Here is a 22,494-nt window from a genome sequence, read left to right as displayed (position 1 = left end):
CTTAAGTAGAAAAGTTTGTAAGAAGAAGCAATTTTTCCCTTAGGAATCAATGTAAAAGCAAATAATGTGTGCGATTGGGGAACCCACAAGAAGGGTGGAGGCCCTATTTCCTCCAAGGAGATTCTTAGAGAGGCCCCACAGAGGCTTCTCCCCACCTTTTCCAGCCCTATTTCCTCCCAGGAGATTCCTACAGAGGCCCGATGGAGGCTTCTCCCTGCCTTTTCTAGTTACAGTTTCGGAGGCTTGGGTTTGTAAGTGGAAAATAGTTCTTGAGAAGGGGCAAACAAATCTTGAACATCCAGTTCTTATCTAGAAAAGTTTGTAAGTAGAGGCGTTCTTAGGTAGAGGTACAGTCTGCGGAGAGGGGCAGCATACAAATCAAATTAATAATAATAATAATAATAATAATAATAATAATAATAATAATAATAATAATAATAATACCCCCCACTGTAATCAGTGGCTTGTGCTAATCAGGCTCTGCTTCTGTTTGCTGCAAAGAGGTAAATTGCTGCAAGAATGTAAATTGCTCTTTGTGGGGTGGCCGGATGGGGTTACATTTGGCAACACACTCAAGTTTTCACCCTCTTTGGGGGTGGGGGTGGGGTGGGTAAAAAGGTGTCGTCTTATATTCTGACAAATATGGTACAGTATATCTTTTTTGTATATGTGAATTTATATTTATTTATATTTATTTATTTATTTATTTATTTATGTCCTTAAAAAGGAAACATAGAAAATTCAGCATGTCTTTTAAATTACATGAAAATACCATTATTGTGTATAATATATTTATACACAATATTTTTAAATGTTCTTTTTAAATGCTATATAGTGATCAGAAGATTTTTAATAGGCAAAATTTACTTAACATCCTATGAAAATATTTTCTTTATGTTTAAAAATTTGCAACATTTATTGTATGATCTCCCTTTCACTTATTGTCCTGGGAATTTTTCTTTGACTGAATGTAATTAATTGTCTGCACAGCCATTATGAGTGGGAACAACATTGAGAATAAATGCATAGGTTGTCAAATTGTCAAGTAGTCAAATTGTTTCAAATTCAAACTTTAAGTCTGCAATCTATTTATTTGTTCTATTCATATACTGCTGAATATCTATTGACTTACCACATCTTGGTGGGGGGTGAGGGAAATCACCATAAACGTACATTAAAACATCAAGGATCAATATTAAATTAAAATCATGAATAATTACTCAGAATTACAATTAGTCAAGATAGATTTTTAATAAGAGTGATGATGAAAAAAACATCAGAATCATATATATAATCTTTGTAAGTAATTCACAGTAAATTAAAGGTGATGGCAACAAACTATTGATCTGAATGCTATTCTAAAAAGTTCCACCTTTAGTAGTTTCTGCAGTTAGAAAAGAATAGTGCATGCTTTAATGGTAAGGGAAGGATTTTCACAAGGTTGCAGCTGAGAAATAGCACCTCCTGGCTTCCATTTTCCTTATTTCAAGAAATATAACTTATTGGGAAGGATATATTGGATGAGCCCACTAGAAGGGCACTGGACATAGAAGTGTGTGTGTTGCAGGGAAATACTGCTACAGATAACAAGACATATTAGCATCAAGATAAATTCTGACCAGTGTTAGCTTTTATCTCTGGTGCCCCTCCCTTGTATTCTGTATGATTACAGATGTATTCTATATGATTATATTAAAGAACTGGTTTAATTTTTTTCTGTTCAATTTCAGTCTTTGCCAAACTAGTACTTTCTCCCATTTTAAAATATTTCAAATTGATAACATCCATTTACATTTTAAAAATCTGTAAACTATGACTTGAGTTTAATGATTTGTCTTTATCGTTCTTTTAGCGAATTCGGTCAACAGTGGATGAAAAGGAACAGAAACAGCTTTTAATGGATCTGGATGTAGTAATGCGAAGTAGTGACTGCCCGTATATTGTTCAGTTTTATGGAGCACTCTTCAGAGAGGTTGGTACTCAGAATTTGCTTAATTTGTATCCAAATGTTTAGGTATTTTTAGGTTTAATGGGTAATGGTATGCATTAATTGAAGGGCAAGATAGAAAGTTCTGGATAATATCACATGAAGTGGGGTATGTGCAATAGAAATATTATCAGGACTATTTCTAACAGTTGAATGTTAAGAAATCTTCAGCATATGATTTTGTTTTGATGTTGGTTAAAAAGATAATTATGAGTTTATGCTCTATATTTTCAAACTTTTATTTTCTTAATTACATTTTAATCAAATCATCCTTCCAAATGTGACCTACTTTCACAATCATAATCATCCTACAAGGTAGGTTACAGAAAGAGATTTTAACTGGGTCAGTGTTATTTATGAAGTGCCTTGATCAGTGGTGACTTAAAACCTAGCCATCCTGGTCTTGATTTGCTACATTATTCTAGCTAGTCCACCAAAGAATGCTTGAGTTCTCCCTCTTCATTTTTTGGAGGACATATTTTGGGTGTTGAACTCAATAGTTATTGAGCCTTGTGATCACTCCATTTGCCTAAAGAGATATGTGTCCAATGTTCATCTTCTAATAGCACCTTAGAGAAATAGTTTGATAAGAAGTGTAACCTCGCCTTTCTACAGAAGTTTGCTTATTGATAATGACCTTCTTCTATGGAGCAGATCTGAAGCTCAAGGAACATAATATTAATGTTGGTATTCTATCACATATAATTTTAGGACATAAAGTCATACAGTATAATGTTCTTTTCATGAAATAAATTTAAATTTAACCCATTCATGAAAGAAATATAATTGTCTTAATATATTTCTTTCATGAATGGGTTAAATTTAAATTTATTATAATATAATGAAATTGATTGTTTTTTTTCAAATTAAAGAACAGTGTCTTTTAAATATACAGTGTACTCATTAACCCATAACGTAGTCAATACACACACACACACACACACATTAAAATAGTACTTTTTCCATTAATATAAGAAGTAGATGAATTTTGAATTTGTTTAAGAAATACATTGGAAGAATGATATTTTTGCTTGCTTAGCATTCAGGATAATAGAATGTACTGTATGTGAGAAGATTTTCATTGCTTATTTTGGTTAACACAGAACATCCAAAACATTTGTTTCATTTTAACAATATAATAACCCCTTTTCTTTCTTTGTTTAGGGTGATTGTTGGATCTGTATGGAGCTCATGTCTACCTCGTTTGATAAATTTTACAAATATGTATATAGTGTATTAGATGACGTTATTCCAGAAGAAATTCTAGGCAAAATCACTTTAGCTGTAAGTATTCTTTGAAAGGTTTTTTTGTGGGTGTGCATGCCTCTGATTTAGTTTGCTTTGCTTTCCCAAATCAGCTTCTAGACAGCAATGAGATTGATTGATTGATTGATTTAAGACTTATTACCGAAGAAACTTTGATATTTTGCTGACTTTTTAAAAAATGGCTTATTTTGTTTGCTAAGAAAAAAATGTTTGTAATTCACTGGATGAAGTGTGAATATTGCATGTACGTGTGCACTACCAAATGTGAATTTTATTGTTAAGATTTTGAAGAGATACTTTCGGATTTCTGCTTTATAATTTTCTTGAAATATATTCTAGAAAGCATTTGTTGATTTGGAATTATGATATTAATAGAACTTCAATAGAACTCCTTAAAATTTTCTTCTTCTCTTCCAGACTGTGAAAGCATTAAACCACTTAAAAGAAAACTTGAAAATCATTCACAGAGGTAGGCCTTTCTGGGTATGTTTTTATTATACAAATAACTTATCTAACTTTGCAAACTGGATCTTTGGAAACGTATCTAAAACATATCTAAAACATTCAGAGACTTTGCATGGGTCTATATATAATTTAAGACTTAATTATGTAACAATTTAGATATTTCCACTAATAAAAAACTGCTCACTACTTTCTTTTCCACAAATGCAGGGAAGAAAGTTCCAGGCCCCAAACAGTGATTTATAATTGTTGTGGGTTTTTTTTTTGCTTTAAATTACTATGAATTATTTAAATTTCTAACATTGTAATTTTCCACATCAACTCTCAGGTTATACTAATAATTATTAGCAATTAGGGTCCATGTAGAATACAATTGAAAGTCTTTATATTGAAAGCCCTTCTTTCACCCTTAGCAAATACTGCTTAAAGTAAAGACAAGGACCGTGCAACTTTCCACTCCAGATTAAAACTCCCAGCATTCACTATTGCTTACTTTGCTAGTTTGATCTACAAAAAGTTATAATCCAACTCCTGTGATTAAAGAAATAAAAGCAACAGCACTTAGATTCATATACTGCTTCTTAATGCTTTATAGACCTCTCTAAAAAGTTTACAGAGTCAGCATATTGCTTCCAACAATCTTAAGTCCTCATTTACTGACCTTGGAAGGATGGAAGTCTGAGTCAACCTTGAGCCGCTCAAAATCAAACTCCTGGAGTGAGCAATGAGTTAGGCTGTAGTACTGCATTCTAGCCACTGTGCCACCATGGCAGGCATTGTTAATTTAATCTCCTTTTCATTGCTTTTACCCTTTCATATTACCAGACCCATATGTTCAGATCAAGTTTTAGTTGATGAAAAAAACTGCAAATAATTTACTAATCACTAAGTAGAATTAATGTTGACATTAATGTTGATTCATACATGGGTTAAAAATAATGCCTAGTAATTTGTGATGTACGATACATCAGATTAGATTCTGCATTTATGCTGCACAATTTTCATTAAAATCGATAATCTCGGTTTTGTGTGTGTGTGTGTGCGCGCGCACGTGTGCATATATGTGCATGTGTGAGCCCAAATGAGAAAAAACTCCATCACTATATGCCCATAGAATGAGCCAGTGGGATCTCACAGAATAATTAGACACAAGAACAGTTTTTTCCCCAAATGCCAGTGCTCCGCTAAAAAAATCATTCCCTCAACACTTTCAAATGATTCACTAAATGTACTTTACTATTACTACCATATTTTCCCCAAAATAAGATGCTGTCTTAGATTATTTGAACCCCAAAATAAGCGCTTAGCTTTATTTTTGGGGAGGTCTTATTATTTTGGAGCAAGATGGGGCTCCTCTTGCCAGCTTACCTGATTTCTAGTTCTGTCTCTCTAAGGAAATAGTATTTTCGTGGGAGGGCTTATTTTCAGGGAAATACGGTATTAATCTTCTCATTGTTCCTATTACCCATCTCCTTCCACTTATGACTGCATGACTGTAACTTCGTTACTTGTATCCTTAAGATTTATATTGATTGTTTCCCAGTATTATTTGATTGCTTATTTGTACCCTATGACTGTCATTAAGTGTTGTACCTTATGATTCTCGAGTAATGTATCTTATGTTTTTATATACACTAAGAGCATGTGCACCACAGACAAATTCCTTGTGTGTCCACTCACACTTGGCCAGTCAAGAATTCTATTCTATTCATCTCTGTGTAGATCAAAGAAACACGGATATTTGGGTGAACATTTTCTTATTAATCTGCTTCCTGGATACAATCCTTATATTGTGTTTGTTAATTATAAAAAGGATTTAATAAATTAATTATTAGTAAATTCTCCTTATTGCTCTTAATTTTTGCAGATTGCCACTAGCCACGAACAATGAATAATGTGTTTTATTTTGTCCATGTTTTATCAGAATTGAAGAATTGGGAGCACCAAATAGTTCGCTTGTAAACATTCCACATTTGGAATGTTTCACTCTGAGCTCAGAACACTTGGTGAAATACCTGTTGCAAATTCCAAATGTTTAGCATACCACTATTCCAAATGATTAAGCATGGTGGGCAAGAGGATAGAGAGAATCACATTTCTTCAGCAAAGATGCAAAGAAGTTCTTGATCTTGTTTCTTGTTGTTTGGGAGCTTTCTGTAGATTGAAATAAAAATACATTAACTGTAATTTGCCCTCATAAGTATGTCTTTGCTCTTATTTCTTTCAGATATAAAACCTTCCAATATTCTTCTGGATAGAAATGGAAATATTAAACTCTGTGATTTTGGCATTAGTGGACAACTTGTAGATTCCATTGCCAAAACCAGAGATGCTGGATGCCGGCCATATATGGCAGTAAGTGGGATTGGAAAATTTAATTGCTGAGATGTGAATAAGAATGAACACTTTTTTTGGGGGGGGGGGCACAACCCTGATATGTAGAGTAAAATTAAATATCCAGGATCAATCCCCTGGGTCAGTTTTAATTGCCTAAATTTCTGGATAGACAACTTGGATCTGTTGGTACATTTGACAGGGAAAGAAATATGCAAGGCAAGTAACTGAGCTTGAAATGTAAAAACAAAATACAGCCTAAACAACACGTACAGTCCAGCATCTTCTGTTCTTTAACTACATGAGTGAAGGAAAACAAATATTAGGGATGTTTTTGGTACATTTTGGGAGAGAAGGCTGCAAAATAGGTGTCCTTAGCTTTGCTTGTATATACAGTTCAATTACTTGTTATAGCAAAGAACCTGGTTCTCGACCTGATGATAAAAAAGGCCCAGTGTTTCTAAGAAAATATTGTTATAGCTATTATACATTTAAAAACTGAATCCTCTTGAATCTCATCCATGCCATTTCTAGTGTAGCTGGACTATATGGATTACCAGCTGAGAATGACTGACTGAAGGCATTCATTTCATTTGTCCACGATTTATGGACAATCTTCACTTTTGCTTATCTTATTCTTTCCAGTAGGCAAAATTATTATCTAGTTTTATTGTTGTTAAGTCCATTGTTTCTCACATTCTTGTGTGACCTGGCACAGAGACATGGTCTGCATACCAAATGGACTAAGAGACTCTGAGGTATTGAGGCCCTCTCACTTCCTAAATGTATTCAAAAGGGATCTAGTAGATAAGCAAACTGCATACATTTATGTGATTATTTATTTACCTTTTTGAGGAGGATTTTCAAAATCCTCCAGTTCTAAAATCAGACAACTGTAAAAACAGAATCTAGACCCTAGAATTAATATTATAAAATCAGAAGAAGAACTAGAACAGAGCCAGTATAAAAATTCTTAAAATTATAACAATAATAAAATACAACACTTGTCCTCAACAAGTTATTTCTGTCCTGTAGTTTATAATAAGATGGGGAAAAGTCTAGGGAGGAGAAAGTGATGTGTAACACCCATTGATAGATTAATAAACTTAAATGTGTAGATAATATCAAGTATTAAGCTATACATGGCAGGGAATGCCAAATTTGGTGTTGAAAGAGTGATCAGTTTATAGATAATCTCTAGTCAAAGGTTCCAATATTCCATTTCTATTGTAGCCAGAGAGAGAAAGGAAGTAAATTAAAAAATTGGTAGCTTGAATGGCAGTCCAGCACATTTTATTTCACCCTTGCTTTACCTTGGAGCCTACAGTCAGAATATCATTAAAGGAATAGAAGAAGCTATTTTAATAGCGATATCTCCATGTAATTATGGAAAATTTAATTGTGGCACTTTAATACACACAAGGATATTTCTTATTTATAACATTCTTTAAATGAGGTTGTACTGATCCTAGAGAAAGGTTTAAAACTAATTCCTTTGGAGGGAATAAGGAAGAGTAGGAATCATTATAGGAGGTTTCTTGCAGTTGTCTGTCAGCAGTTTTGCCTAAATTTGCTTTGGACAAATAGCAGGTTCACACTCCATTTTCGAGACAATGCTCCTGATCTGAATTAAAAGGTTTGTTACTTCATTGGTTTTTTACTATGATCTCCCCTTCAGGTTGTCTTGTAAATTATATGAGCAATTTGGAAACTCAATTTAAGCACAAGTTTTAAGAAATACTTGACATGTACTTAGGCCTTAAGTATACTTAGATGTATCAGATTGTTTGATGTATATACAATTGATCAAATTATGCTTAACTGGCACAATTCCTACAGAGCCCAGAAATTGCTAATTTACAGAATTTAGTGTTCTGTTTGGCTTTTGCTCTTCATGAAAGTGATGCTTGATGAGGGAAATGTTGGTGTTACTTGAAGTCTTACCTCCATCTCACTGTGTAATCTTTATACCATTTCTTGATATATTTGTTCTTTCTCTTGTATACCTATTTTGTTTTATCTTATTTCAGCCAGAAAGGATAGACCCTAGTGCATCCAGGCAAGGATATGATGTCCGTTCTGATGTCTGGAGCTTAGGGATTACATTGGTAAGAAATAGTGAGTGTTGCTGCAGAGAAGTTCTTAAATCTGCTTATGAAGTGATAAAAGGATTTGGGAAATGTAAAAGTTAGAGGGATGTTGCTTTTATAAACATAAAATGCCTATCTGAATTTCTCTGAATTATATAGTTTGGGCTACTTTGTTTACGTTTTTCAGTTTTGTTCTACCATGTGGTGCTTCCCTCTAGTGGATGTATAAAACCATTGCTTGTACAGTGGAACCCCGACTTACGAGTTTAATTGGTTCCGGAAGGAGGCTCGCACGTCGAACAGCTCGTATGTCGAAACATTGTTTCCCATAGGAAACAATGTAAAAGCGATTAATGCGTGCAAGCCCGAGGGCTGAGGGGAAAAGACGTCGGCTGAAGCGGGGAAGTTCGCCAGGAGGCAGCAGAAAAGCCGCGCGTGTCTTTTAAAACATCGGAGCCGGCATGGGGAGGCTCTCAATCAACCCCCGAGTCCGGGTTCGGGGCTCGGAGGCTGATTAAAAGCCTCCCCGTGCCGGCTCCGATGTTTTAAAACACACGCGCGGCTTTTCCGCTGCCTCCTAAAGCGGGGGCGTGTGTTTTAAAACATCGGAGCCGGCATGGGGAGGCTCTCAATCAACCCCCGAGTCCGGGTTCGGGGCTCGGAGGCTGATTAAAAGCCTCCCCGTGCCGGCTCCGATGTTTTAAAACACACGCGCGGCTTTTCCGCTGCCTCCTACAGCGGGGGCGTGTGTTTTAAAACATCGGAGCCGGCATGGGGAGGCTCTCAATCAACCCCCGAGTCCGGGTTTGGGGCTCGGAGGCTGATTAAAAGCCTCCCCGTGCCGGCTCTGATGTTTTAAAACACACGCGCGGCGTTTTCGCTGCCTCCTACAGCGGGGGCGTGTGTTTTAAAACATCGGAGCCGGCATGGGGAGGCTCTCAATCAACCCCCGAGTCCGGGTTTGGGGCTCGGAGGCTGATTAAAAGCCTCCCCGTGCCGGCTCTGATGTTTTAAAACACACGCGCGGCGTTTCCGCTGCCTCCTACAGCGGGGGCGTGTGTTTTAAAACATCGGAGCCGGCATGGGGAGGCTCTCAATCAACCCCCGAGTCCGGGTTTGGGGCTCGGAGGCTGATTAAAAGCCTCCCCGTGCCGGCTCTGATGTTTTAAAACACACGCGCGGCGTTTTCGCTGCCTCCTACAGCGGGGGCGTGTGTTTTAAAACATCGGAGCCGGCATGGGGAGGCTCTCAATCAACCCCCGAGTCCGGGTTTGGGGCTCGGAGGCTGATTAAAAGCCTCCCCGTGCCGGCTCTGATGTTTTAAAACACACGCGCGGCGTTTCCGCTGCCTCCTACAGCGGGGGCGTGTGTTTTAAAACATCGGAGCCGGCATGGGGAGGCTCTCAATCAACCCCCGAGTCCGGGTTTGGGGCTCGGAGGCTGATTAAAAGCCTCCCCGTGCCGGCTCCGATGTTTTAAAACACACGCGCGGCGTTTCCGCTGCCTCCTACAGCGGGGGCGTGTGTTTTAAAACATCGGAGCCGGCATGGGGAGGCTCTCAATCAACCCCCGAGTCCGGGTTTGGGGCTCGGAGGCTGATTAAAAGCCTCCCCGTGCCGGCTCCGATGTTTTAAAACACACGCGCGGCGTTTCCGCTGCCTCCTACAGCGGGGGCGTGTGTTTTAAAACATCGGAGCCGGCATGGGGAGGCTCTCAATCAACCCCCGAGTCCGGGTTTGGGGCTCGGAGGCTGATTAAAAGCCTCCCCATGCCGGCTCCGATGTTTTAAAACACACGCCCCCGCTGTAGGAGGCAGCGAAAACGCCGCGCGTGTGTTTTAAAACATCAGAGCCGGCACGGGGAGGCTTTTAATCAGCCTCCGAGCCCCAAACCCGGACTCGGGGGTTGATTGAGAGCCTCCCCATGCCGGCTCCGATGTTTTAAAACACACGCCCCCGCTGTAGGAGGCAGCGAAAACGCCGCGCGTGTGTTTTAAAACATCGGAGCCGGCACGGGGAGGCTTTTAATCAGCCTCCGAGCCCCGAACCCGGACTCGGGGGTTGATTGAGAGCCTCCCCATGCCGGCTCCGATGTTTTAAAACACACGCCCCCGCTGTAGGAGGCAGCGAAAACGCCGCGCGTGTGTTTTAAAACATCAGAGCCGGCACGGGGAGGCTTTTAATCAGCCTCCGAGCCCCAAACCCGGACTCGGGGGTTGATTGAGAGCCTCCCCATGCCGGCTCCGATGTTTTAAAACACACGCCCCCGCTGTAGGAGGCAGCGGAAAAGCCGCGCGTGTGTTTTAAAACATCAGAGCCGGCACGGGGAGGCTTTTAATCAGCCTCCGAGCCCCGAACCCGGACTCGGGGGTTGATTGAGAGCCTCCCCATGCCGGCTCCGATGTTTTAAAACACACGCCCCCGCTGTAGGAGGCAGCGAAAACGCCGCGCGTGTGTTTTAAAACATCAGAGCCGGCACGGGGAGGCTTTTAATCAGCCTCCGAGCCCCGAACCCGGACTCGGGGGTTGATTGAGAGCCTCCCCATGCCGGCTCCGATGTTTTAAAACACACGCCCCCGCTGTAGGAGGCAGCGAAAACGCCGCGCGTGTGTTTTAAAACATCAGAGCCGGCACGGGGAGGCTTTTAATCAGCCTCCGAGCCCCAAACCCGGACTCGGGGGTTGATTGAGAGCCTCCCCATGCCGGCTCCGATGTTTTAAAACACACGCCCCCGCTGTAGGAGGCAGCGGAAAAGCCGCGCGTGTGTTTTAAAACATCAGAGCCGGCACGGGGAGGCTTTTAATCAGCCTCCGAGCCCCAAACCCGGACTCGGGGGTTGATTGAGAGCCTCCCCATGCCGGCTCCGATGTTTTAAAACACACGCCCCCGCTGTAGGAGGCAGCGGAAAAGCCGCGCGTGTGTTTTAAAACATCGGAGCCGGCACGGGGAGGCTTTTAATCAGCCTCCGAGCCCCGAACCCGGACTCGGGGGTTGATTGAGAGCCTCCCCATGCCGGCTCCGATGTTTTAAAACACACGCCCCCCGCTTTAGGAGGCAGCGGAAAAGCCGCGCGTGTGTTTTAAAACATCGGAGCCGGCATGGGGAGGCTTTTAATCAGCCTCCGAGCCCCGAACCCGGACTCGGGGGTTGATTGAGAGCCTCCCCATGCCGGCTCCGATGTTTTAAAAGACACGCGCGGCTTTTCTGCTGCCTCCTGGCGAACTTCCCCGCTTTAGGAGGCAGCGGAAAAGCCGCTTATTTTTTCTTGCTTATTTTTTCCCGCCACTCGCAGCGAAAGTGCCCCGGTTTTTTTTGCCGCCCCGCCCGCCTCTCGCAGCAAGTTCTTGTCCGGGCGTTTCCCCCCCCCCCTGCCCGCCTCGCAGCAAGTGCTTGTCCGGGCGTTTTTTTTTGCCGCCCCCCCCCCCCCGCCCGCCTCTCGCAGCAAGTGCTTGTCCGGGTGTTTTTTTTGCCCCCCCCCCCCCCCGCCCGCCTCGCAGCAAGTGCTTGTCCGGGCGTTTTTTTTTGCCGCCCCCCCCCGCCCGCTTCTGCACCCCCAGCAGAAGCCAAGGACTCACCAAGAGCTGGATATTGTACTGAGAAGAGCCGGCCTGGCTTGCTTTGCTTCGGAGAAATAAAGCGTCACGCCCCCCTGACGCTTTTGGCGGCAAAAGAGCCCAGCATCGCTTCGGAAGCCGCCGAAAGCGTCAGAGGGGCGTGACGCTTTATTCGGCTCTGCATCAGCTCGGAAGCAAAGCAAGCCAGGCCGGCTCTTCTCGGCTCGTATCCCGAATGGAAGCTCGTGAGTCGAACAAAAATTTCTCTACTCTCCCAGCTCGTATCTCGAGTAGCTCGTAAGTAGAGCTGCTCGTATGTCGGGGTTCCACTGTATAAAGAATAATTTGCTTGAAGTAGAAAGTCATGATTTTTTTTTTTAGCATAAATGGAGAGAAAGTTTTAAATCGTTGGGCAGCTCCAGTGAAGTGAAGTACAGTGGTACCTCGAGATACGAGTTTAATTCGTTCCGGACCTGGGCTCTTAAGTCGAGCAGCTCTTATCTCGAACGACTTTTCCCCATAGGAATTAATGTAAATAATTTTAATTGGTTCCAGCCCTCAAAAAACTCACAAAGTTAGTCTAAATTATGCAGAAAGACATGTTTTTAATGAAGAAATGTACATGTACATATAAATGAATAATGAAGTTTCTTTCACTTAACTTGTAAACTTTCTTAAACTTTTAAATTTACATATGTTCAACTTCTCTGCCACCCAATCCTGTAGGACAGAGGTCCCCAACCCTTTTTGCACCAGGGACCGGCTTTAAGCGATCAAGAGAGGAATGGGTGAATGAATGGACGGAGGGTGGGAAGGAAGGAAGGAAAGAGGGAAGGGACAGGAACAGAGGAAGGAAGGAAGGAAACTTATGAAAGGGGAGAGTAAGAGAGGAATGAGTGAAGGGAGGGAGGGAGGGAAGAAGGTGGGAAGGAGAAAGAAAAGAAGAAATAGAGGAAGGGAAGGTAAAAGAGAGAAAGAAAAAGAGAAAGAAAGAAAGAAAGGGGGAAGGGACAGGAACAGAGGAAGGAAGCAAGGAAACTTATGAAAGGGGAGAGTAAGAGAGGAATGAGTGAAGGGAGGGAGGGAGGGAAGAAGGTGGGAAGGAGAAAGAAAAGAAGAAATAGAGGAAGGGAAGGTAAAAGAGAGAAAGAAAAAGAGCAAGAAAGAAAGCTGCAAGCACCCCCCCCCGAGCCCCCCAGGCCGGCTGCAACCTTTTAAAACACGCGTGCCGCTTCGCAGCTGTCTCCTGAAGCCGAACGCGGAAGTTAGCGTTTGGCTTCAGGAGACAGCTCCTTGGCGCTTGTATCTCGAATTTGGGCTTGTAAGTAGAACAAAAATATCTCTCCCCTCCCAGCTCTTATCTCGAGTTGCTCTTAAGTAGAGCAGCTCTTATGTCGGGGTTCCACTGTACTGTTTCATATCTTCAGTTCCATTACTTGTTACAGATTTGAAGGAACAGCATTAACCTTTTCAATGTTAATATCAATTTTTCTATATGAATCTTTGACCATGAGAAATAAATGTATGCTTCTGTTTAGCTTCAAATGATTAGTCCTGGCTTTTCTTGGATTGAGGCTTTGTGTTTTATGCGAAGTTACAGTTTATACAGTTTATACAGAATGCACATATTTTAATGGGAATGGCCAAGTATGATCTCCCAGGCACAAATGAAGGGATTGCTACTTGTATAGCATATCCTCAATAATTTAGAATGTAAACTATTAAAAGCTCATCTCTCTTGTACTGACTTACCATATTTTGTTATCCCAAAGGTGCTTTCTCAAGAGGCAACTGGACTTTCTGGACTTTCCTCTTGATAAAGCACCTTTGGGGCTACCATGATCTAGATGACTGAGAATCTCCATAGCATATTTTGTGATCATCTGTAGTTAACACAATAATGCAACCACTGCTGCTTTTAGCTAATGTAAGATGGAACCATATTTATAGTGAATTATTGAATTTCTTTCCCAGGAAGGTATCTCTCAAATGCCTAACTCAATGCTTTAAATACTTGTTTCCTCTTGCCTAGTAGATATAATTCCCTGGATCTTTACTTTTAATTATTTAGGAGCGTTAGAGCTGCGGTTCATTTATTGTCTTGGTTGGAATACTTTGATTTATGTTTTATCATTGTTATAGAACTATTTTATTACACTATATGCTGCACCTGGCTCCTTCAGGAGGAAGAATAATATATAATAATAATAACTGTTTTCATTTTTGTGAACTTTGTTAAATAATACTGTCTCTGTGTTTGTGCTCATCTCTTTGCTGCAGTATGAATTAGCCACGGGACGGTTTCCTTACCCTAAGTGGAATAGTGTATTTGATCAGCTGACACAAGTGGTCAAAGGAGACCCACCACAACTGAGCAATTCAGAGGAACGGGAGTTCTCCCAAAGTTTTATCAACTTTGTCAACTTGTGGTGAGTATGTCTCATTTTAATCTTATCTGGATGAATGGTTTAGAGCAGGGTCTCCAACCTTGGCAACTTTAAGACTTGTGGACTTCAACTCCCAGAGTTTCTCAGCCAGCAAAGATGGGAGATGAAAACCTGTAAAGTAACATTTTTAAAAAACAATAAAGAAATTCATATTATGACCAAAAATATAGTTTTAAGATGATTCAAATTATTATAACTTATTGATAGGTCCTGAATAAACAGAATGATCTGTGCTAATTGAACTGCAGAATTGAATTCTGTATCTGCCATGACTAAGTAGATGTTTCCCTCTCCTATTATAGAAGGTCCTGGTACTTTTTTCTTGCTTTAAGTATGAATTGGTGTATCATATATAAGGTTATGATTGAGACGATATGCTAAATAGAAGTGAGTGGAGATAGTAGTTTTCTACCCATAATATGCCATGATCCCATATCTGGCTCTAAAAAAATTTAATATGTAAGATTGCTACTTTGGGAATGGACTCATAGGTATCTAGCCCTTGGTATATGGTGCTGATTGCATTCAACTAAGTTCACATCATCGTTTTGATGGGAGTAGGAAACTGGGTACCATCCAGATTTGTTTCATAGTCGTAAATCGGTAACTCTGCTCACTGAGATCCATAGAGGTTAATCAAAATACTTGAATGATATTGAACTGCCTACACTTGTTATAACATTTAGTGACAAGAATTGATAGACTTCTACTGGTTGTATTCTCAGCTTTGCAATGCATTTGTTACATTATATTGGAGATAAAATGAATGGTTTCTGAGTCTCATTGCAATTAGTGTGCCAGATGGGAAACATTATCCAATCTACCAATAAAATAACCACTAACCAAATAGGAATTCAGACACGTAAAAGTAACAAAGATAAAAGAAATTGCTTTTAAACTTTCAATTATGTAAGAAGAAAAGCAGAAGAAAGATTTTTTTAAGCTTAATGAACTTTCTGGTTAGTGTAACTTTAATAGTAAACTAATAAACTTCTTTTGCTCAAGTCTTGATGATTTCATGGAAATGATCCATGTCAGTCTCTTGACAACAGTACAGAAATAGGTTTTATGGTTTGTTTGGAAATTTGGTTACTCTGTTTTCTTGTTAATGTTTCAAACACTCTATAGAACACATTTTGACCATCATCTTATGACTTAATAAACAATATTTAATCTGCTTTTTTGAAACCATTTCACTATCCCTTTGCACATGCAAAGTAAAAACTAGGAACCTTCAGTTAAATTATAAGTTCCCCTTATGTTCAAACTGGAGCTCTGTTCAGTGGATTTCAAATAAACCAGAACATGAATGCTATTTTTTGCTTTTTTAGCAGTTACTCTATGCTCTGCCTTATACCAAACAAAATCAAGACAGGACTGTTTTCAATTTCTTACGCTTTCTCAGAACTAAATAATATTTTCTAAAATTCTTCCCTTATCATTTTCTCATTCTAATACCATTCCCACCTCTACCCCAAGGATTGCACTGGAATGTTTGATTTGCTTCCAGATCCAATCCAAGGTCCTGATTGTGATCAAATCCTTTGTGGTTTATGAGACAACCATTTCCACGTTTTTAATCTATTTGTCTGCAAAAATGGCCTGGGCAAAGGGTCTGGGAAGCCTGCAGGGAGCTCCTGGGTGTGGGGGATGACAAAAATGCCCCAATTTTTGTGAAAAGCAAGCCATTTTTTGTCTGTTTTTTTTTTACAAAAATGGGGGCATTTTTGCCTTCCCCCAGTCCCCAGGAGCTCTCTACAGTCTTCCCAGACCCTTTGTTCACCCAACCTTTGTGGAAAAGATGGGCAAAAATGGCTCATTTTTTGCTAAAACTGGGGCATTTTTGCCAGCACCCAGGAGTTCTCTGCAGGCTTCTTACAACCCTTTGTCCACCCCATTTTTTGCAAAAAACGGCCCCATTTTTCACAAAAAATGGGACACGGCTGGGGCTTTGGGACAGCAAAAATGGCTGTATTGAATGTATAAAATGACAGACATTTTCATCCCTTTTGGGGTGGGGGGGGGGGAAGGTGCGTATTATACTCCGAAAAATATGGTAGTTGTATGATTTTTATCTCCAACATTGAGGAATTCTGCACTGCTCAGAGTTGGTGGACTGGAGAGGCCATAAATCTTGTATTTGAATGAATAAGTTAATTGCAATGACTTGTCAATGACAAGTTCATATTCTTTGAAATCCATTGGCAATTATTTATCACTTTGGGTGTTACATAAAACTAAAGTTGGCTATAATTCCCTGGTTTCTTTGCTGTCATGAAGGAGCAATTCACAGAAAGAGTATTTTTCAGTAGCTTAGTTTATTAAACTCAGATGTTTCAATCTGGATATAATGACTCTCCCTGCTGGTTTTAATGTAAATGTTGTTTTGAGAATAAATTTACTCTTAATGGGCTGCAGGAGTTGATGCATAGGAAAGCTTTAACAAGTGATATTATTTATTGGGAAATAATTGGGAAAGTAAGTTTTTCTCTTAAAAAGAAGCTGTGATTTCTCCCTATCTTCCAGCTATGTTCTGTCTTGTTATTGATCCAGTGTTAATTATTAATTATTGATCTTTTGACTAGATAAGATAACATATTATAGGCCTTTTTAGAAAACTGTTTCTAAAGGATTTGTACAGGCTTGGAAGGCAGAAAAAAAGGAAGCATAGATAAATGAGCACTACAGATTTAAAGCTTATACATTTTGGGTAGAGAATTTGAAAACAATAGTACTCTGTAAGTTATAATAACTTGAATATGTGTCCAAATGCATTAGAATTTCTTATAATTCCTTAAACTTGTGATGTCCAAGAATTAACTCAAATGCCTTTCTGCAATCATTTTCATCTGGAATATTTTTATTAATCTTTTTAGCCTTACAAAGGATGAATCCAAAAGGCCAAAGTATAAGGAGCTTCTGGTGAGTATGGAGTATGAAAAATTTAGGTGATTCCTATAATGAAGAATGATTGATGCTCTGTAATAGAAACATTGGTATTTTTCATGCTCTATAATATCTCCTATATTGCACTTATATAGAATTAAGTGATGGTTGCTTCTTTCTATGGTGCATTGAGTGCAAGTCAGTCGTCCCACCCCCCTCCCACAGATTTAGATTATAAAATTGAAGTTCTGTGCCTGGATAATAGACTTGCATGGAAATTTATTGTAAACAATTTGAGAACTTGAAGGGCTTCAGCCAAATTATATCTTATTTACAGATTCTTATTCTGAAGGTTTTATAGCTATTTTAGACCATGTGAGAATTGTTTTTCTTAATAAGAAATTGTAGAAATCATAGCAATAGTTCATAGAATGTAAGGTACATAGAGACATTGTATACTTGTATGTCCTATAGATACTTTTTGTGATCACATATACTGGCAGTGAGACTGTTCCTTTTTTTCTTTCTAGAAACATCCTTTCATACTAATGTATGAGGAACGAACAGTGGATGTTGCATGCTATGTTTGTAAAATTCTGGATCAAATGCCAACAACTCCCAGCTCACCAATGTATGTTGATTGATACTGCTGCTATATCAAAACTCTAGTGCAAGTGCTGAGAGAAAGCAAGATGTACAGAATCCTCACCCCATATTGCAGTGTTTTAATGCTCGCCCAAACACCATGTGCAATAATGTTGGTGTTTCTCCTCCATTCTGTCTGTATATCATTGTCACTTACCAAGTGCATCCATGTAATACCTGAACTCACAGTGTTAGTGTCAAGTCAAAGAGAGACTTTGTTTTGCTCTTTTTGTGGACATATACATAAAATGTGGAAATAAGTAACATTTTATTTGTTGACCATGATTGGATAGCACCTGAAAGTTAAGTTCTAAACTCGGAAACTTCTCAGCAACTACTGGAGGGATTTTATTCTCAGATTCTTCCAACTGCTACAAATAATTTAAAGGAAAGGAAATTAATTGTTTGTCTGTCTGATTCGAAACTTTAAAAAAAATAACTGCCTGGGAGACAGTAACTTGTGCAGCCAAATGGAGCTACTTTTACCTTCTGGAGCTAGCAAAGGCAAACGGGGATAATATATAAATATATATATAGTATATATAAATATATTTTTCTTCACAAAGTGCAATAGATTGAGTTGAAATTCTGTTGCTTTTCAGCCACAGTGTATATTTTTTAAAACAGTGTGGCTCAGCAGAACTTCATAGTGTTGGGGGAGAAAAGAGTGATCATGTAAAATGGATTATTTCTTTACCAAAAACATTCAGTGTGTTGAAAGAGCTAACAATTCAACTTATAAGAGAGGAAGAAGAATAATGTATTCTTTCATTTTCGATGGAAACCAGTCTTCAGCAGAATTAGGTATCTTACAAACTTAACCAGTGACATAAAATTTTGAACTGAGGAATTATTAAACTATTCAGTGGAATTTAACTGGCTTGTGATCCCTGATTTCTAACTAACCTGGTGATTAGCTGGCTAACTTTCACATTTGGAAAGGACACTGGATGACCTGCAGTTGTGAATAGTTGTATGTACTTTATTAAAGAACTCCAGGTATGATTTGGATCTCTGCTTTCTGTCTGATATCCTTATCAAAGCAGATAAGTTTCCTTCCTACTTTTCAGTTAGATAACCTGTACTTCCAAAATCACAGCAAAATGGTGCTAATTAATTTGATGTACTTCTGGATGATGAATTCAATTTCCACTAAACTATTCTGAAAATTCAGTTTTTATGATGGCTTATTGATATATATATTATGGATAAAATTGCTGAGCCAACACCAATATGATGTCAACGTTGATAATATAAGGGAATTAATGTGTTAATTTTTTCAAAGGACAGAATATAGAACAAGGAATTTTAATATTGTCAAACCAAGAAAAAAAGCCATATAAAATTAATCTGGTATTAATTTTTTCAGCTATCTTTAATGAAATACTTATTTCTAACTGATAGCGGAAAAGAAGTGAGGCTTGTAAGACACACAACTGAAACAAGATCTTATTGCTATAGCCAGTTAACTCTTATATTTCTGATTTACCAACTGGTTAATAAACTTTCAGGAGGTAAAACAGTCAGTCTAAACAGGAATCTTTTGCCCCTGTAAGAATATATGGAATAACAAATGAAATATTGATTGAATGGAATTTGGCCTTTTAATAATGCAATAATTTTTCTTTTTAGTCCTCTCAGGCAAAAGAAGTACAGAGCCTCCCAGCCTTACATATCAGTTTTTTGTTGGCTCTTCCTTGTTTTTGCCAAAATAAAAAATGAATAATTGTTATACAGTCCCAATTCCAATCCTGTCACTTGTTTATATAAGGAGAATATTTCCATGCAGTTGGTCAGAAAATGGAGGTAGCTTCCAACGCAAGCTCAGTGCAATGGAAGCTCTTGCTTATTAATCATAGATTGTTATAATATACTATTAAGGGTGCAGCATTTATATTACAGTGTATGTTTATAAAGATGTATAGTGTTCAGAAGCTGTGAAAATAGTGTAAGAACTGTACATTGTGAGCTCTGGTTAATTTTTTTTCTTATTGTACTATAGCAAAAAATGTATAAAAGTTTATTGATAAGCTGATGTGCAGGGATATTGCCTAATCGTCTGTAAGTAAAATGGAGTTTCACAACATGATGGCTTTTAAGAGCTTCCAACTATTTTATCTTTTCCTGAATTGACTTCCTGTTCTATTTAAGATATTCTACATGGAATCAAAGTGTTTAATGTAATAGTAATTTTTTTTTCCTGCCTGCAGGTCAGTTGTAATAAATCAAAGATGCAACGTAGACCTTGTTAATTTTTGTTATAAGGTCAGGTATGCAATGGGAAAAAACAATAAATGCCACCTTTCTCTGGCCAGTTTTCCCTATTTATTGAAAAAAAAAAAAGAAAATGGTGGAATTAAGGTGATTCTTTTCCCATTTAAACAAAAAAGGGGTTTGATCATTGATATGTTTTAAACAGGTATTTGTCCTTGCCTCATAAACTGCTTCTGCTTGATGCATTCCCTAAATAATCATCATTACTTAATTACTATTGCAATTGAGAACTGGAGTATTGCTTGAATGGTCTATTCAATTTCTTTTACATATTTTTAATGTATCTTAAAACTTCAGTGTTTCGGTACTGGCATCATAAGAGCATAAGTTGGGTACTCCTGGTTTGGACTCCTAGCCCATCAGCAGTCTGTCCTCATGGTGGCCAACCAACTGCCCAAGAAAGCTCACTGGTCTTCCAGTTGATGTTCTTCAGAGGCAACCGAGTTCTAATCACCAACTTGATCCCATGATTTTCTTGAATCCAATCCTTTTTTGAAGCCAGTCAAGCTGGCAGCCAGCATTGGAGTGAATTCCAAGGCTGAATCATGCATTGTGTAATTTCCCCCCCCCCCTTTTTCCATATTTCCCGATTTTTCCTGTATTCAATCTCATTGGGTGATCTCTGGTTCTAATACTTTTGAGAAGGGGAAATAGCTTCTTACACACCATGCATACTTTTTATTATACCGCAGATCTCTTCTCATTTCCTTCCTTTCTAATCTAAAAAGCCTCACATCACAATCATTCTTCATAGTAAAGTTGCTCTAGTCCCTTGAGTTGTCAACGATCTCTGAAACAACTTTAGCTCCACAATGTCTCTGAAGTATGGCAATTGCAGGTACAGTAGTTCTCACAGAATGATAATAGTTGAACCTGAGAATGATAATAGTTGAACCTGGAATTTCTGTCATAAATCTTTGGGGTTGTGGTCATAAATCAAGTCACTATGGTAGTTAAGTGAATCATGTAGCAATTAAGTGCATCTATTCTCTCAAATACATGGAATTCTTTTGCCAGAAACTGGCTATATATATATACAGTGAACCCTCGAGTTTCGCGTCCTCAAGCATCGCGAAAGGGCTATTTCGCGAGTTTTAAACCCGGAAGTAAACTCCACCATCTGCGCATGTGTGCGTAGATGGTGGAGTTCCCCAGCTGGGAAGCTGGGCGGCTTCCCTGGGTCTTTCCCCTCTTGCCCCGTAAGACCCCAGCGGCGGCGCGAGCAACGGCGTGGGCGGACGGGCGGCACGCGCGGGGACACCCCAGCTCCGCTGCCCAGCTGGGGAGCGGAGCTGGGGTTTCCCCAAGTGCGCACGCGTTGCTGGGGCCGCTCCCCAGCTGGGGAGCGGAGCCGGGATTTCTCCAAGCGCGCGCGCGTTGCTGGGGCCGCTCCCCAGCTGGGGAGCGAATCTGGGGTTTCCCCAAGCGCGCGCGCGTTGCTGGGGCCGCTTCCCAGCTGGGGAGCGGAGCCGGGGTTTCTCCAAGCGCGCGCGCGTTGCTGGGGCCGCTCCCCAGCTGGGGAGCGGATCTGGGGTTTCCCCAAGCGCGCGCGCGTTGCTGGGGCCGCTTCCCAGCTGGGGAGCAGAGCCGGGGTTTCTCCAAGCGCGCGCGCATTGCTGGGGCCGCTCCCCAGCTGGGGAGCGGATCTGGGGTTTCCCCAAGCGCGCGCGCGTTGCTGGGGCCGCTTCCCAGCTGGGGAGCAGAGCCGGGGTTTCTCCAAGCGCGCGCGCATTGCTGGGGCCGCTCCCCAGCTGGGGAGCGGATCTGGGGTTTCCCCAAGCGCGCGCGCGTTGCTGGGGCCGCTTCCCAGCTGGGGAGCGGATCTGGGGTTTCCCCAAGCGCGCGCGCGTTGCTGGGGCCGCTTCCCAGCTGGGGAGCAGAGCCGGGGTTTCTCCAAGCGCGCGCGCATTGCTGGGGCCGCTCCCCAGCTGGGGAGCGGATCTGGGGTTTCCCCAAGCGCGCGCGCGTTGCTGGGGCCGCTTCCCAGCTGGGGAGAGGATCTGGGGTTTCCCCAAGCGCGCGCGCTTGGGGAAACCCCAGATCCGCTCCCCAGCTGGGGAGCAGCCCCAGCAACGCGCGCGCGCTTGGGGAAACCCCAGATCCGCTCCCCAGCTGGGAAGCGGCCCCAGCAACTCGCGCGCGCTTGGGGAAACCCCAGATCCGCTCCCCAGCTGGGGAGCGGCCCCAGCAACGCGCGCGCGCTCCCCAGCAACGCGCTGCGGGCGGCGGTGGAAGTAAAAACACCATCTGCACATGCGCAGATGGTGTTTTTACTTCCGCACCGCTACTTCGCGAAAAATCGATCATCGCTTGGGGTCCTGGAACGGAACCCTCGCGATGATCGAGGGTTCACTGTATATATTTTAGTGTACATATGCGTGTGTGTGTGTGTGTGTGTGTGTGTGTATGACGGTCTTGGTATATTCGGGTTTCTTCCCGTGTAGGATTTGGAAAGGTCTCACTCGTCATCTTAAGGCTGGTGTTTCTGTCCTTGTTCTCAGGCGAACACTGTGAGACTTGAGCTGCCTTCCTTCTATAAATACTGGTGGC

At 40.8% G+C, this 22,494-nt stretch overlaps 2 protein-coding genes across 9 annotated transcripts in view; one reads left to right on the top strand and one right to left on the bottom strand.

Moving 5' to 3' along the window:
• The window catches only part of MAP2K4 (mitogen-activated protein kinase kinase 4), a 62,905-nt gene extending 42,927 nt beyond the window's left edge, over nucleotides 1–19,978 (top strand). For all 8 annotated transcript variants that reach the window (XM_070739775.1, XM_070739773.1, XM_070739772.1 and 5 more), the window contains 8 exons: nucleotides 1,853–1,972; nucleotides 3,152–3,271; nucleotides 3,671–3,722; nucleotides 5,943–6,070; nucleotides 8,080–8,157; nucleotides 13,973–14,121; nucleotides 17,016–17,061; nucleotides 17,556–19,978. In XM_070739775.1, the coding sequence (XP_070595876.1) occupies nucleotides 1,853–1,972; nucleotides 3,152–3,271; nucleotides 3,671–3,722; nucleotides 5,943–6,070; nucleotides 8,080–8,157; nucleotides 13,973–14,121; nucleotides 17,016–17,061; nucleotides 17,556–17,669 (807 nt within the window). In that variant the 3' untranslated portion in view covers nucleotides 17,670–19,978. The remainder of the gene's footprint in view (nucleotides 1–1,852; nucleotides 1,973–3,151; nucleotides 3,272–3,670; nucleotides 3,723–5,942; nucleotides 6,071–8,079; nucleotides 8,158–13,972; nucleotides 14,122–17,015; nucleotides 17,062–17,555) is intronic.
• The window catches only part of MYOCD (myocardin), a 204,830-nt gene continuing 188,095 nt past the window's right edge, over nucleotides 5,760–22,494 (bottom strand). Inside the window, exon 14 of the mRNA XM_070739762.1 lies at nucleotides 5,760–5,869. Coding sequence (XP_070595863.1) covers nucleotides 5,775–5,869 — 95 coding nt within the window. The 3' untranslated portion in view covers nucleotides 5,760–5,774. The remainder of the gene's footprint in view (nucleotides 5,870–22,494) is intronic.

The sequence above is a fragment of the Erythrolamprus reginae genome, chromosome 2 (genome assembly GCF_031021105.1).
Source record: "Erythrolamprus reginae isolate rEryReg1 chromosome 2, rEryReg1.hap1, whole genome shotgun sequence".
Taxonomy (NCBI): domain Eukaryota; kingdom Metazoa; phylum Chordata; class Lepidosauria; order Squamata; family Dipsadidae; genus Erythrolamprus; species Erythrolamprus reginae.
This window is presented reverse-complemented; position numbering and strand designations above follow the sequence as displayed.